A 17345-nucleotide genomic window follows, 5' to 3' on the forward strand; every position below is an offset into this window, starting at 1 on the left:
TGCAGGTGTTGCGTTGGGTAATGAGCAGAGCCAAGGATTACAGGAAACAATCAGACAGCCCGCAGTTTTAACTCAAACACAAGTGATATATAGAGCGAGCGTCTATCTCCACTAAGAAACGCCTCAAGCAGACAAACGTTTCGGTTGTGCCGTCATCCGTGACGAAGGAGCTGTACGCAAAACGCGTTTCTACTTTATAGTTTCTTGTAGGTTCAAAGCAAAAATGTGTACTATGCAAACACACACACACATCTGTGTCGTTGTAAGCGTTAATGCAGCATTCCTTGAAAGTGAAAGTGAGGTTCAACCTGATTTTTGGAGATTAATCCTGAGGGGCGGGGGGACCAAACTAACCTGCAGGCTCTGCTGCCCCGCCCATAGCCGGCTAGAGGAGGGGTCTGTGTCACGGGAACCTCTTTGAAATGTTTATGCACTGCTTGAACCGCATGGACTACAGCAACTCACTGGACCCGAGTCAGCAAATAACAAAACTACCAGAAACAGCGACTGGGAAAGAACAGCACCACGAAATAAACCAAAGAAAAGCATCTCCATAGCGACACAACTCTGAAATCTTTTTTTTTGTTTTGTTTATTTGCTACAATTTTTTTTAATGAGAAATAATTCTAAGAAAGAAGAAGGATGCTCTGACTAACGCTTTGTAAAAACGGAGTTCCCCCTTTTTTTCTTTTAGTTTCAATTCTTAGACATTTATATTACGGAGTTGTGGGTTCCATAAATATATAAATCTATACATTTCAAATAAAATGGAGATTAAACATATGCCTGGTTTTATTTTTCTACTATTTGGGATTGTTTCAGCAACTTATGGAAGGAATCTTCAGCCTTTTATGTAAGTAAAATATTTTACACCTTGTTTTATAGAGTTTAGTATGCGTGTGTTTGCACTACTGGCATTGGCCACCTCCATTAACGTTATTGCCAAGTTGACTGAAATAACTGAAACTATGACCAGAATTATTTGATACTTTTTTTTGGATAAATATTTAGTATTGAAGCAAGACAACATAAAGCGGAGGGCACGATTCTGCAGCACGCCAGTATCACATCTGAGGCATCACAGTGTACACGCGTCAGTTATGAACTCAGCTTTATTCTCTACCTTGTTTTGTGTGTGTGTGTGTGTGTGTGTGTGTGTGTGTGTGTGTGTGTGTGTGTGTGTGTGTGTGTGTGTGTGTGTAAAACACCACAGGAATAACAATTAAGTGGGTAGACATTGGCGTGACAAACTACACCACGCTTCAATCCTTATTAAAGTTATGATGCTGCTATAAACTGTAACCGCATCTGTTTGATTTGGTGCCAAACATTAAAACGCGCAATGCGTAAATCTAAACCAAGACACGCAGTTAAAAGGTAACATCCACCTAACTGGGGCAAGTCCCGTCACTTCGCTATTTTAGCTCTCACACAAGAAACCTTCTTCTAGCCTCTCAAACACTGGTGTCAAGTGCGAATCGTTTTCATCTGCTCAATGCTTTTTAACCTAATCCCCAGCCCCTCGTCAAAGCGCACTGTTTCATTGCTGTTGGAATGCATTGTCTCTTAACTGCTTTCTGTATGCCAAGGAAGGGGGTCATTTGGTCAGTCCTTTCCGCTAGTCTATTTGAAGTTTATAAACTGCTCTTTTCTATTCGGTCTGTGCAAAAACACGAACCTGTCGGGATTGGCTTCAAACCTGGAGGACCCTTTAACCCCATCCAGCGTGTTAACGCGGTGTCATAACCAGACTGTGCGGATAAGACCTGGACGATTTGACATGCCTGTAAGGTTTCCGTATATACATTCCACTTGCAACAACAGAAAACAGAACACCAAGGTGTCTAGGCGTAGGATGGGACGAAATAAAACCAAATATCTAATCAAAATGTATGAGTGGCAATAGAGCGAAGACAACGGCATGTCTGTACAGTAAGCCCGACACACAGTAAGCTGTGATTGATCAAATCCATGCCGTTAAACATTGCGCTGTATTAATTATGTCAGTGCTGTTCACTTGTAAATTGAATTCTTTTTTATTGTGTTGTTGTGTATCTTTATATTTGTATCAGGTAGTTGAAACACCAAAGACGGGTCACTATATAGCAGTCTAACAGATTAACCCTTTAGTGCCCTGGGTATGTTCCCCTACCTATTTAATGCACATTTTCTCAATGTCTGATATATTGGACACTGGGCAGGACTAGCTCTGTTCTTGTCTAAACGCAAATAATTGCCCCCAGAAGGGGCGTGGAACTCTTTACCAGAGCTATACTGAACATTACTGGAACGCGCATGCACCTTAGGTAATCGAATCGATATAGGCTACATATTGCAATACTTTTGAATGATCGGAATATTGAATCACATGAGTTTTGTCTGCTGCTTCGTGTGGTTTCAGTGAGTTTAAATGCACGCATGAGGAATCCGAGTAGTTTTCAGGAAAAAAAATGCATTAAACAGTGTTCTGCAAACATAGACGGATAGTGCCACTGTCCGTTCTTTTGTTAGAAATTCAAAAACATGTTTTTTTTTTTTTCCTGATTGGGAAGATTAGCGCAGGTACACTGTTGACCTACACGATTTGCTCTGCAGATCTTCACCTAGACGAAGTGTTCTTCCGTATCCATGGGAACGTGCTTCGCTTTATCACTCGTACAATGTACTCGCAGAGCAGACTAAATTACAAATCAGGACCAGATGCATCTGACGTTATCAGAGCCTCGATCACTGCTAGGTAATATTACCTGAAATGAGTTTATAATAAAAGTCAAGCAGGTGTCTCGTATTAACACGTTAATGCAATGCACGGACATCACCGTGCATTGCATCACTAACTAAAGGATTATTAACAGCATCAATATGTGACAAAGTACGAGACCGCACTGGGGAAACACGGTACAACGGGAAACTGTTAATTCTTCAATATTCAGAATGTCGGGTTGGCGGCTTCAACATGCACCAAACACCTAGTGGAAAGCTGAAATAAATTTGTGCGCCGAAAATAATTGCATTAAAAAGAAACGTAGTCCCATGCTGTAATAGGCCAAGCTTCAGTTCTTACTGTATGCTACTTGACTGGCGTTTATCTTTTTAATTAATTTGCAGCCAGTGGGTGTGACCTCGAGCAGAATTCCAAGCACGCATACTTGGGAACAGTTCGGTATCGTGGACAGTTCCAGGGCGGGTCATACCGTCGATGTAAGATTTAAGATGACAGGTGTCGCCAAAAAACGAGCCAGTGAAAACGAAGGTTATTCCATTGCAGGTTACGGTTAAGTTGCTGTCGCAGCTGCTCTAACTTTCTCTTAGTTTTGAAAGTGTCTCAAACTAAAGCCACTGACTGACTGTTCAGTTCAGCCCAGTGCGTCATGAATGCGCAAAGGCCAACTAGTGTTTTGGTTTGGTTATTTGTTCAAGTTTCTGGCTATAGAGAAGCAGCGGGGAACGGGAACAGCGTGACTATTTTAGGAAACCAAAAGAAAGAACTTAGAATAAACAATACATCTGTTTGCCTACGTTTAGTTTTGTTTGTTTACTCATATATTTTTTTTAAACAATACCTTTATTTAAAAAAAAAAATCTTATGGTAAATTAAAATATACGTAAACAGCAAAATTAATTTTTGCGCAGATATGTACTGTTGAGAATATATTTGTGAAAGTGCATGTTCCACATTTGTTTAAATAATAATAGTAAAAAAAACAACAAAACAAAAAAAAAAAACCAACAGACTGCCACATGTAAACTGTTATATAGGAAGTTATTATATATTTATTAGATTATTATTATTATTGATAATTCCCTAAATAATGCATTGTTTATTGATACTATTTATTTGATTATTAAAATCCAAGGGCGCAAGGTATATAAACAACTTACCCTCCTTTAATTGGTTCATTGTGCAAGTCTTTTTTAGAGATAGTATATATGTACTGTTAGAATATATTTGTGAACGTGCATGTTCCACATTTGTTTAAAATAATAAAGTAAAAAAAATCAAAAATACAACAAACAGAAATGTCACATCAAAAGATTTTCATTTCACATCATCCCTTTTGAAATGCTGGCTGAGCCTCACTCCTCAGTGTTGTGTATGTGTTCAAACAGCTTCATTATGTCTGAGATCACCAGCTGCTACCACTCCCCCCATCCCTTCAGGTGAGTAATTCCCCTAGAATTTGCCTTGAAGACATGCCGGCTTTTTAAAGCTCAAGCTCTTGGCTTTTCCTATCTGTGAACTCAAGTTTCTAGACTGAACCTCCAAACGCTCGTCACGCGATTGTCCTAATCCTTGACCAGCAGATAAGAAACAGATGTGAATAATTCTCGGGACTAGGCTGCTGGACTAAGTTTGACTCTAATTCCAGCACTGAATCTTGATGGCGATTCAGATGACAATGCATCACGGCTGGGATTAAGAGTTTCCTAATCTTTGCTGGGGAGGTAGGGAAAGATGTTGGGGTGCAAAGATGAGTTTCTTAGGATCTAGATGAGATCTCCTGTAACCTGTGTTCAAGGCAGGAGTGTTGGGAGGGTAGAGGCTGTTCATCCTGCTGGGTACTGGCTCACAAGCCTCTGTCAGTCTTTAACCTCTTTTTATACTGACACAGCTGAAGATGGTTTCATGTCAGGTTAGCCTCCTGCACACTTTTACTTATCACTGACATTTGTATGTTGACACCTATAGAGCTGATATTTTTTCACCAGAGGCTCAAAGGTTGAAATCCATCTTGAACACAAACTTTTTAAACCAAAAAAACCAACATCTGATAATGACCACTTATCTTAGTATCTGGGGTAAGCTCTGCAAATCATTTGCAGCTGCACATATCACATTGCATGACGTATGCTTTAGTCCACTCTGGCCTTCATCTGTTTGCTGTTAGCAGTGGAGGCTGTCAAAGTTACCTCGAGTGCATCAGATGCAGCCCGAGCACTTTTAAAGTGCATTCAGACACAGGTGTGCATTGCTCTTAAGATCACTACCTCACATTCTTTTTTGTTTATAAAGAATGCATGATAATGTACAAGAACTATACTGTTGAAGATTTTGATTCTGTCTTGTAACCAACACAGCTATAAACGCCAAACCAGGAAATCAAATTAGAAAGAGAACGATTAGATGAAAACGTACAGGCAGTACGAGGTCACTCTGCTCAGTCCAGTAAGAAGGAGCAAGCCAGAATGCCTGTTTCAAATGTGTGATGTCTCCGCTTGATGTTAGTCAGTCACCGGCCGTGAGATCATACCTGGCAGTCAGGTTTGGCATCGGATCAGCTGCTGCTTTTCAATCAACACGTTTAAAAGATCTCCCTTTTGTATTTCTCTCAGCTCTGGGATGTTATTCATTTCTAATTGGGATTGTTGTAGTGTGTCTGGGAAACTGACTTTCCTGACGGGACGGTTGCTGTGCTCTGGGGCTCTCGCAAGGAAATCCTGGGGTCCCAAATATAAATAAATGATTGAATGACTGTAACAAATGGGTGCCGATTCTGTTAACCCACCACTGACACGCCAACACCTTTCCTAATGAATTGCATTTCTGGATTATTTTACTGTAATGTACCGGTGCTGCTTTTGTTTGAACCCCTCACAGGCCGAACGTGTGTGCAGAGAAAGAGCTGACAATGGTGGGCCACAGGCAGCCCTGTGTCCAGGCCTTCACGCGCATGGTCAAAGTGTGGAAGCAGGGCTGCGCGGGGCAGGCGTGGTGCGTCGGCTACGAGAGGAGGTAAGTCTGGGTGTCCCAGACGCAGGGCAGCACGCAAGGACACCCGCAAAAGGAGTTTACTGTTCGAAATTGAGCTGTGAAATTAAAGAGAAAGTAAACGGGTTCGTTTACTGAGAACTTGCTATTAAAGAATGCAAAAGTCACCTGGCTCGGAATTCCTTTCTAATTCTCATCCTCCTGCAAGCTAGGAGATGAGTACAGCAGATCTTTCTCATGTAACCATTATAAAGGGAAGACAACAATAACCTTTCAGCGAGAACTGCCCCGATACTGCTTTTTCCTAATGGAATTTGAAACAAGCAGCTTCCCTAAAGCCAGACAGATCTCCCAGAAGGTAAACTATAATTTCAAGCAATTCCAAGCCGTGAGAGGTGCTGCTGTGCTCAGTGTAGTCTGGTCGTGGGTTCCCCTGGGATGTGGGTGTGTGTTTAGAGTTAAGTAGTGCTTTGGGTCCTGTTGCACCCCTCTCCTATACTTACTATCGCACTGAGCTGACACTCACTTTGATGGCCCTGGCCCGGGCTGCAATTGAAGGCTATAACCAGACGCTTCTGTGCACCATGTAATAAAGACAGCAGCATCAGATGCGCTAAAGTACAAGGGGAAAGAAGGTCTAATCACTGTGCAGTGGTGGGAAAACCACTGAGTTACCGAGTCAACAGCTTGCAAACATACAGCAATGACAGAAGTAGCTTGTGCTTTGACATGTGCATTCTTCCCTGTCAGCCCTAGTTTTGAGAGCAAGTTGCATGCAATGTGATATGTACTGCCGGATTATGGTGGGTCTGACAGACTTGTGGCACAGCGACTGCTCACATGTAATGCATTACTTTCCTTGTGTTTCAGGTCAGCCTATTACACTGCCTACAGACAGGTGTACAAGAAGGACTATCAGACTGTGTATAAGTGCTGCCCTGGCTGGTCCCAGCTCAATGGAGAGGCAGGCTGTCTTTATCGTGAGTGACTTCTTATTAACAATCATATTGCATGGAAGATTCCCCATCAAGATCCTTGCTGCAATTACACAAATAAAAGAGAAAGGATGCGTTATTTTTTTGCAAGTTTTTAGACTATGCTTTAGAAAATGAAAAACGCTACACATATTTAAAATGACGACACGTTCAAAATGCATTTTTAAAAGACCGCAGCAGTTAAGGGATTAAAGGCGGTTGCAAAAGTGAGATTATTGCAGAAATGCCACAGCCTGCTGTAATACTTTATGAAAGCACAACCTCTTTGGTATCAAGGGTCTATCTTTCTGTTTAATAGCACCCAGCCTTGCACGATATTTAGGAAAACAAACTCCTTTTCATTTTCCAGTTAATCACAGACAGGACTAGCCCTCCCCACCACCACCACACCTTAAAAAAAGGATGAAACATAAAACAAAACTAACACCTAATTAAAGTCAGACTCTGCAGTCTGCTTGTTTTCTGAACGCTGGCAGTAGCTCCACTCTCTGTATCTCAGCTTGGCTGTGTTTGCTGAGCCCCAGGGTTCCGAGTATCTATTGCTGGTATTCCCAGGGTCGGCTGGCTCCTGTATCACTCGACATGAATGGAACACTGGGATACTGTAGCCAAGCTTCTGAGTGGCAGCGGTGAGCTGGCGTGGGCTCAGGAGCGGCCAGCGAGAATAAATCACGGAGAAGGGGGGGCTAGCTGGCTGTGCAATACATAGAGAATACAGACGCAAAAAACAAGGATGAAGAAATGAATAATAAAATCGGCAAGCTTTATTGTAAGGTCTACGTGGCAAATATGCCTTAAAAGTATCATTCCACATCTGATTATTTATTCTTAAATACCACATGCTTGAAACGGCTTTAATGAAACCTTGCTAGCATTTACAGTTTGTGTGCAGTGTTTGATTCCAGAGGAAAGGAGGAGTCTCATGCAGTGACTCTGATGGATCTCCGGGGAGCGGACTGTAAACCGTCTCATTGTTTTCACTTCCAACTACAGACTTTTCTTTTCATGTTCGTCGTCCGGATGTATACAAAGTCCTTTCCTCGACAGTGATAATGGAGAGGGCAAAAGTCGAGTGGGTGTGGACGGGGTCACCCTCACGCACACAGCAGCCACAAGCCTGGGATTTGTGTGTGCGTGTGACTGGGTAAGGGGGGGTGGGTTGAGCGCAGGGTTAGGGTTTCCTAGAAACTGAACTTTACATTCTTCAACTTGAAAAGGTGACTTAGGGTTGACAGTTGAAAGAATTTTAATTTTAAAATGACAAAATAAGAAATATAAAACTCCTTCCCTCTGTTGTTGAAGGCCAGTTTCCAGAAGAGGAAACATAGAAATGAGTCCCTGTTTCCCAGCACTTCTAGGGATTGTTCTGAAAAGACGCATGCTACCACCTAACATGATTACAAAAAAGTGTGTGTGATTGGGACTGTGCGTGACACATACATGGTATAGAACTGTTCTGCATGGACGGCATGCCTGGAATCCTATTTCAACAGAGCGGACCAATAGAAGCTCCACATTCCTTCAACACCTTGTTGATAACCACAGTCATGAATGCTTTGATAGGATTTCAGGGGATTAGAAGGAAGCCTGCACACCTCCCTCTGGAAGCCTGTCTAAGAGCATTAATCCGACCCCACTCCCACGGCGATCCGCGCTTCAGGCCAATGGAAACCGTTCAGACGGCAGATAAGAGGCTGGGAGGGGATGAGAGTGGAGGAGAGAGGGGGTTCTGACTCTACTTATCATCAGGGTTTCATTACAGGATGCAGTCAGCTCTTCAATGTGCTCTTTGTGCTAGTGAGTAGGTTAAAGTACCAGATACTTGAAATGCAGAATCAGGGTGCTTTCCAACGAAAACACTGTTGTCTACCTTTAGAGATTTTATATATATATATATATATATATATATATATATATATATATATATATATATATATATATATATATATATATATATATACATACATATACATATTTTGATATATATATAGAAACATGTTTTCGGTACAACAGAGGGTTGCTAGGGTCCCTGGTATAAACTAATAGCGATGTCAAGGGAAAGTGTGTATGAAAACAAACAGTGGAGGTACTTAGAGGCTTTTTTTTGTTACCAGTAAGACTCATCATTAGATCAGCGACTCGACTTTCCTCACTTCAAACCAGACTCAAGACTCAAGAGGCTCTTGTATTAAATGTAAACTAGACCGAGCTGAATATACCATGAGGCAGCAGTTCTGGAAATCGCAGTCACAGTCTAGTACAGAGCGACGGCAGCTCTTTTAAAGCCCTTGTCCAGCCAAGATGCGCAGCTGTCAAAACAAACAGCAGGGAGTGTGCTATTGCACATTGCTAGCATCCTTGTTGTGTGACACCCTGCTTGCTGTTTCTGTTTTCTGACCTAGGAGTCTTTAGCAGTACATGTATGACAGCCTGTTGACTATGACCTCCCCATTAAGCACCCGGCTCCCTGCTGCATGGTTGGAATTCTTTGGCAAGTGTTCTGAACTTGAAACATTCTGTTCTTGTGCTGGTGAAGGATTGCAATGGCAGGCTGCAGTGACAGGGTGAAGAGTACAGCACAGTATACCAGCGTACTGGATACAAAGGTCCTGCAGCAAGAACAGCATTCACACTGCCCAACCAGAACATCACACAGCATTCACACTGCCATAGAGAACATCACACAGCATTCACACTGCCATAGAGAACATCACACTGCATTCACACTGCCATAGAGAACACCACACAGCATTCACACTGCCATAGAGAACACCACACAGCATTCACACTGCCATAGAGAACACCACACAGCATTCACACTGCCATAGAGAACACCACACAGCATTCACACTGCCATAGAGAACACCACACAGCATTCACACTGCCATAGAGAACACCACACAGCATTCACACTGCCATAGAGAACACCACACAGCATTCACACTGCCATAGAGAACACCACACAGCATTCACACTGCCATAGAGAACACCACACAGCATTCACACTGCCATAGAGAACACCACACAGCATTCACACTGCCATAGAGAACACCACACAGCATTCACACTGCCATAGAGAACACCACACAGCATTCACACTGCCATAGAGAACACCACACAGCATTCACACTGCCATAGAGAACACCACACAGCATTCACACTGCCATAGAGAACACCACACAGCATTCACACTGCCATAGAGAACACCACACAGCATTCACACTGCCATAGAGAACACCACACAGCATTCACACTGCCATAGAGAACACCACACAGCATTCACACTGCCATAGAGAACACCACACAGCATTCACACTGCCATAGAGAACACCACACAGCATTCACACTGCCATAGAGAACACCACACAGCATTCACACTGCCATAGAGAACACCACACAGCATTCACACTGCCATAGAGAACACCACACAGCATTCACACTGCCATAGAGAACACCACACAGCATTCACACTGCCATAGAGAACACCACACAGCATTCACACTGCCATAGAGAACACCACACAGCATTCACACTGCCATAGAGAACATCTCAATGTCTTCTAAAGAAAGACTTCTAATTGAAACATTCGTCATAGGATTTCCTTTCAGCACTACTAAACAAGCCACCACTGAGCGTTCCATTGTTACAGATAAAAACTGAACCCTGCACGCTTCAACTGCTCTGGGGAAACTGCGCTTCTGCAAAATATACGTCTTTCACAGGAATGTTCGCAAATTTAAAGACCACCATAGTACATAATACATGAAAAATGTAGAAGACATACATATTAGTGCATTCGACTAGTTTGCTGATCTGCTGTTCTGAGTGGAGTTGTCTTGACAGAGTTGAGCAGGAGTCTGTAGTTCACAGGTGAAATTCTAGTGCATTAATCAACTGCGCCACCCAGTCTCTCTCCACCCATCCTCTACGTGTTGCACTGGCCTCCTTGTAAACATGCCATACTAACATGCTCTTGTGCACCCTGGCTGAGGGAGCCACTAGAGCTCATCTCCCATTTCCGGCAATTAAAATTCTTCCTTGCTAAAAAAAAAAGGAGAGAGAGAGAGAGAGAGGGAGCGAGAGAAAACAAGCAGCTGAAATAATGCAGTATTGAAAGGGTTCAAGCTCACAGCCAGAGATGGGATTAATTGCGTTCCGAACGCATTGAATGGTTATTAGGGTGACGAAAGCCAGAGCCAGGAATGTGTTTTTTTTTTTATTTTTTTTTTACTTCCCAACACGTTACTCATATTGCAAAGAGCACCTCCAGGAAAGACGATCTATCCCTGTCTCCCAGAAACACCAAACGAAGCAGGCTGGAATGCACACAATGTACTTTATGTTCGTTAAACAACAAGATTGCTGGTGCCAGACTGTTTTTTCCAGTTCCGAACAAGATTGCTGGTTTTAACAGAATGTGTTTGAGTGCGTAATTGTAGTTTACTGTAGCAGAAGTGGTGTTTTAATTGAGAACAGCCCTTGAACACAGGGCTACTGTTATTGTGTGTTTGTTTGTAAGGACATTGTGTATATATTTTTTTAATGTTCACCTGCAGGAAGTGTATGTATGTGTAGATATGTAGATGCTTGTGCATGCTTGTGTACTTGTGAGTCTGCTGTTAGGACTGAGGTGCGTAGTGTTGCGTGGCTGGTTTTGCAGTGGTCTTAACACAGTCCCTAACAAAGGCCACTTTTGGTCATTGATATTTCCGCGTATCACTGCTTGACACAGTCACCTTTGGCTTCATGAAGAGGGGAAAAAAAAATATACGGGAAATCTCTTTGTCCCCGAAGGCTAAGGAATCGTGCAGTAATTCACCCAGGGAATTTGGAGTTTAGAGGCAGGATGTGACCTGAGTGTGAACCCAGTGTCATTTCAGTTTTGTGTTTCTCTGCGAGGCCCTGGTGAGGTGCCACGAAAAGATAAAGGCCAGTATTATGTTGAGAAGATGAGCGTTTGGGTTCCTCAATCCAACAGATCTGGTTTCCCCCTCACTGCTGTGGCTCTTCCTCAAGCTCATTCCGAAAGTGCTTGCCAGGATTGCTGTGCTTTGCCGGGATTACTCACGGCCAAATTGCTTTTCTTTGAAAACTCTGGCAGAGTAGAGATGCGTTCTTTTACAAAACTGTTAGTTGTTTGAGGCTGGAAGAGGAGAGCCAAGGGAGCGATTCTCTATGGAGCTCAGCTACGGGAAAACAGAGAGTCAAGGGAGACAGGGGAGCGATTCTCTCTGGAGCTCAGCTGCGGGAACAGAGAGTCTTTGGCATGTCGTGCACGGTGGATTCTGGTTTTGTGGCAGTATGTACTTTGTTCCCTTCGGACTGTTAAATGCAATGAAGACGGCCCCGCAGTGAAGCGTGTGTCTGAGTGTGTACAGCACAAGTATACCCTATTAGATCTTCAAAATCCTCTTCACAGGCTCAGTGCCTGACAAACAAACTCGCACTATAAGGAGCTCAAGGGCTGCTAAAGCATTTTGAAGATCTTGAGTTTCAGTGAGCTCAAGTCTTGGCCACTGTGGCAGCATCACCTGTTTCACTTGGACAAGTGTCCCAGGACCTTTGATGGTCACTGGGCTGACCTGAACCTGCTTTTTGGCATCATCTAAAGGTCACCCTGTCTAAAAACACAATCCCTGCAGTGAGGTTTATTACAAGTGTCTGTAATACAGATGAAACCAGGTTTGATTCAACACCATGACTTCCACATAGTCATCACTGATACTGCGACCATCTGCTAATGCTTTGTATGACTGCAAGGGTTAAGTGTCTGGTCGTGATTATTTCTTGTGAACTAAGGGTTATCTGTAGCACTCAATCAAGTCTGTTATACCAAAGTACACCAATGTGTTGTAGAGAAACAGTCAGTTCAAACCACGTTAAACTGTGGTTAATGCAAAGTGTAAGTATTAAAAAACTTCAAAACTACCACTGACATTTCTCATGGCAGACGTGAAGAGTACACGGCACATTGAAAGCATCTGAACCGAGGTGAACTCCACAGGGAGTCCCGCGTTAGTTCATAAAGAATGACTGCTGAATTACTGACTGACACTCTCCTTTGCAAAAAAATGTCTCCCCAGAATTTGCAGGTAAGGATTCTGACAGAAAGATCTGCTGCCGAACAGGTTCTTGCGAATGTGGAATTGCTTGAAAGTGGCACCTCCTTCTCCTCCTTTACACAAAGGGTTAAATAAATAAGAAAACGACTGACTATTGACTCGAAGGCTTTGTGTTACCGGCTGACCCACGCAGGCGGGGCTCTTTGGTGCTTGAGTGTGATAATCACACGAAGACAGCTGTGCAGGAATCTGCTTTCGTTATGCTTCGAGAGTGAGGGGAATTATTTCAGCAGGATTACGCTTGTTAACAGCAGCCAAACATTATTGTGTTAATGGCCAACATCTATATTTCCCACTGCTTGGGGGAAGGGAGGTCACTGCATATTTCAAATGTATTTATTTAACCAGCACAGAACCCTTGAGATGTGCATCTCACTTGCAAGGGGGTCCTGGCAGAAGGCATATGCGAATGGCAGGTCCCTGTATGAATAAGTGTGTGGAACTTCAGTGAGGTCAGTGAAATAATGCAAACGTCAGGCATGCACAATTGTAGCGGTATTAATACAGGCTATGCTTACTGTTTCCGAAATCAGATCCGTGTCTTACGGTGTACCTGTCAAGACGTTAGAATCATACCACCAAGCCAATGTCATTGATTACTGTCATGTGAACAATACCTCAGTTTCAGCTTGCATTTCTCATTGTAAAGCACTGGGAGACTGATGTCTTGCCATGATAACTCATCCCCTCTTTTGTCACCTGGTTTAAAGAGTGCAGCTGCAGTACCTCAATGCACCCGTTCAACAGCCTCCCCCTGCTCTGTGCTAGCGTAGTGGTGAGAGGCCGCTAAGCTCTTGCTGCAACGTTTATCTTCTCCAACAGCAGACAACTTCAAAAGGCTGAAAATCAGATTGTTTAATGCAAGCATACAACTCAACACTTTCCATCTTTTAAAAAAGGATGGACTTTAAAAGCAGTTTTCTTGCTGGCTGTATTATATCCATTCAGTCAAACCAGTATACCCTACATGGAACCAGGACACACACAATTGCAATGCAAGCTGCTACGTTTAATTTGCAAAAATGGTAGAAATGGGCAGCCACCACTGACTTAGATGTTTATTTAACCTATTAACCATTTTAATATTACAAAACTATCGGGGTCACGGAATGGATATGCTGCATAATTCCACTTCCAAATTCTTTTCAAAAGTATCCTGGGAGTTGCTGTCTGCAGCTGCACAGAGCCAGTGTGTGGGACAGACAGGTCAGAGAGCTGTTTACACTGCACTTACTGCTTAAATGCTTGACACTTGACAAAGCTGGCACACTGTTGAGAGAAACGACAGAGAAAAAAAACACCTGCTTGTGCAAACCTCCCCTTTAAAGAATTCAGCTTCCCTTAACCTTTTGGGAAACAGCTGAATGTAAATACATTGAGTGTCTTTACTGGAAAACCGTGGATACATCTGTTTACATTACAATACTTACTCATTATAATGCAACCCTTTACACTGCTGGTAATGCCACTTCACTTGCAAGCCTTTTGCATAAGACCAAGCAAATAGAGCACAGTGTCTGCACAGTGTCTGCTGACTACTGCTTTATAATCAGGGAGGAAGCACGGCATTAATGGCATACAGAGGAAAAGCATAACAACTGAAAAGCAAACAAGCTTTGTGTTACAATTCAACTGACATTTCTTTGTGAATACCTTAGGTTTTGAAAGACATTGACAAACGATCCTCGTCAAAGCACTGGTCCTAGTGGAACTGGCTGATGTGTAGTAATGCAGAACTGCACTAAACTACTGTTAGAACTCTCTGTAGACTGTCTGTATTCCATGCAGAAGGAGGGGATTTATTTATAGAGAATTCCCAAATGTGATTCCGGCTCAGTTTGAGGATCTGAGAAGCCCAGCTGGAGAGCAGGAGTAGGAAATCACAGAGGAAGAGACTGTCTGATTGAGACGCATTGCAGCAATCCCAGCCCAGGGAGGAGGATCTCAGCCAGGACTGACAACACTGCCCTGCAGGATCCAGGAGTGTGGAAACATTTCTTTAAAGAGCTGAACAGTTCTGGCAAGCACCGTTTAAACTAATTGACGACTGAAGAATTATGTGGCATATTTTCTGTTGTCAGCAAAACCCCACAGATGCAATCTGCACAGAATTGGCCCGCAGGGTAACCGTGTGCACTATGCTTTTCTCATTTTCTACCTACTCAGTTGTATTGTCATGCAGAATTATTAGCGTACAATCGCTGAGTTTATCATCGCTGGTATTTGTAATGCTTCATTTAAAGTCAGCTTACAATAGAACCAGTCCATTATAAATCAGACTTTGGTAACCTTCACCCTTCATGCTTCCTAAATATTAATTGCTGAGCTCTGTCTCGTTCTGTCATTCTGTAGCAAATGCGATTTCGGTTTTCCTAGAGAGCAAGTAGCGGAGTTCTGAAAAATATAACGCTTCACGTCCCCACATGTTGCTACAACTGTTTGAATAACATTCATTTTTCTTTTCATTGTTAGCATCCTGACAGCTTTTTACACTTATAACTTTAAAGTCTGTTTCAAAGCTCTTTTCAAAGCTCACTGTCAAACAGGTAACACAGCAATAACGATCCACGATGCGGCACGGAACAGAAAAGCCAGACCACCTCTTGTCGTGCTTTTATTTTAAATCTCCCTGCAGTGATTTAAAGGACAGATCTCACACCGCAGTGCACTGGAGCGGACATTATGAGAAGAGCTTTGAAACAGACTATTCTCACCTAATATTGCCACTTGAGAAGGATAAGAAAGGGGATCTTGCTAATGATAAGGCGAGTGGAGATTGCTTTGACAGGGATGCTATTAACCGAATGTTGAGAACGGACTAACAAGCTCAAATAAGTGGTTTCTCAATAGGTCAGTAATATAATTTTTTTTAGTTTCCTTTTTTCCACATAACATTAATCATACCTGCTACCTTTCTCCTATTAATCATAATAACAGCAATATGTAATGTGAGCCCAGAAGCGCAGAGCCTGTGTGATCGTCACAATCCGTCTGTTCCTACAGCGGCTGTGAGGCAGCGTGCTGCATCCATTAGGGTGTCTCTTTCATGTCTAGTGATGTGTTTAATCTGGATTAGGCTTGCTTGCTGTCAGCGTCTCTGCTCAGAAGAAAATAAATGAATATGTTTCAAACTCCAGGGGTGTCCTAAGAGACTGTGAAAGTAGGCAGACTATACTGTAGATCTTTTATCATGCAGTTACTATCTGGATCCAAAGTCAGACATTTGCATATCGTTCTATCACCTTTGACTTCAGATTGTTATTTATTTTATTCTGCGTTAATGCAGCGGTTGTATGAAGCTAAACATTAATTTAACCAAGAGGCAGCTCCGAAATCAGACATGTGAATATAGCTCTGTATGCTACCGGTTAATGGAGGAAAGCTGTGTCATTATTTTCAATTCCCTCCTTCCTAACATGGGGGGATCTGATGACACAAGCAGGTAGCGCTGGGTAGTTTGACCCTCTGATCTCACTCTCTGTTCCTCTTCCATCCTGTGCAGCTGTCTGCAGTTCTGGGGTCTGCTTCAATGGGGGCCAGTGTGTGGAAGGATCGACCCAGCTGTGTGACTGTCCAGCCGGCTTCGACGGGCCCAGCTGCCAGTACGGTGAGTACAGAGCTGCTGTAATGTGTCTGAAAACCTTGAAAATCAGTGGCATCCAGCAATGGGGTTTAACCATAATCAGACAGTGTCATTAATCCTGCTTCCAATATACAGATCGCACAGTTTGATTCAGAAACTGTTTGCAGAGCCTTCCGCGGTTCCATATACAAGCCCTAGTAGATATGAATGTGAACGAGTGAGCCGTTTTTTGCTTTTTAATGCAGTGAACTGCCATGATTGTTGTAACGAAGCAACACATTAAATGAATGGATGTATTTAATACCTGTCGATTAATACAGAGGTGGAGGCTGGGATGTTCTGTACAGGTTCATCTTTACTCCAAAGACTTTTGCTGCTTACCTGCGTCTCAGCTTGCATCCTGAGCTGCCAACGATCTAACTGTAGAATCCTCCCCTAGCCATTCCGCTGGACGACCCCATTCTTGACCAATGAGCTTTGCTTTCTAGTTTTTATGCCCATTCTTGGTTTCCCGCGGTCCTGCTGTGCTCGGCGGACAGACGCTACTTGTGTGGTGGGGCTATAAAACTTTGTAGAACAACAGCAACCGAACGTACAACTAGTAAATGATTCATTGTCATTCTAAGACAGTGCATACCATTCGCAGCGGCGGTTTTAAAGGAAAGAATACATCGCTGTTTCAACTAAATACTGTACAGCCAACAATCAATGGGTTGCTAACTTGACCCAGTCTCCAAGCCTCTTAGGCTTGAGTGATATAAATCCTAATGCCAAATCAAGGATCCCTCTTGTTCTGTAGACATCAGTGATGACCAACACCCCCCCTCCCGGTGGCTCTTTTAAATGGTCCCTTTCTTGCCTAACGACCTGCAATGTGGTATCTGTTTAACTGAATGGGATGGGAAGGGGGGAAGCTATTGGTTCAGTCAGCTTTC

General features: G+C 43.0%; 1 protein-coding gene across 1 annotated transcript in view; it reads left to right on the top strand.

Moving 5' to 3' along the window:
• Positions 1–264: 264 nt before the first annotated feature.
• LOC121328725 (multiple epidermal growth factor-like domains protein 6) overlaps positions 265–17345 on the top strand; it is a 73126-nt gene continuing 56045 nt past the window's right edge. The window contains exons 1-4 of the mRNA XM_041273724.1: positions 265–853; positions 5600–5734; positions 6581–6690; positions 16330–16434. Of these exons, the coding sequence (XP_041129658.1) occupies positions 768–853; positions 5600–5734; positions 6581–6690; positions 16330–16434 (436 nt within the window). The 5' untranslated portion in view covers positions 265–767. The remainder of the gene's footprint in view (positions 854–5599; positions 5735–6580; positions 6691–16329; positions 16435–17345) is intronic.

This window comes from Polyodon spathula, chromosome 16 (genome assembly GCF_017654505.1).
Source record: "Polyodon spathula isolate WHYD16114869_AA chromosome 16, ASM1765450v1, whole genome shotgun sequence".
NCBI lineage: Eukaryota > Metazoa > Chordata > Actinopteri > Acipenseriformes > Polyodontidae > Polyodon > Polyodon spathula.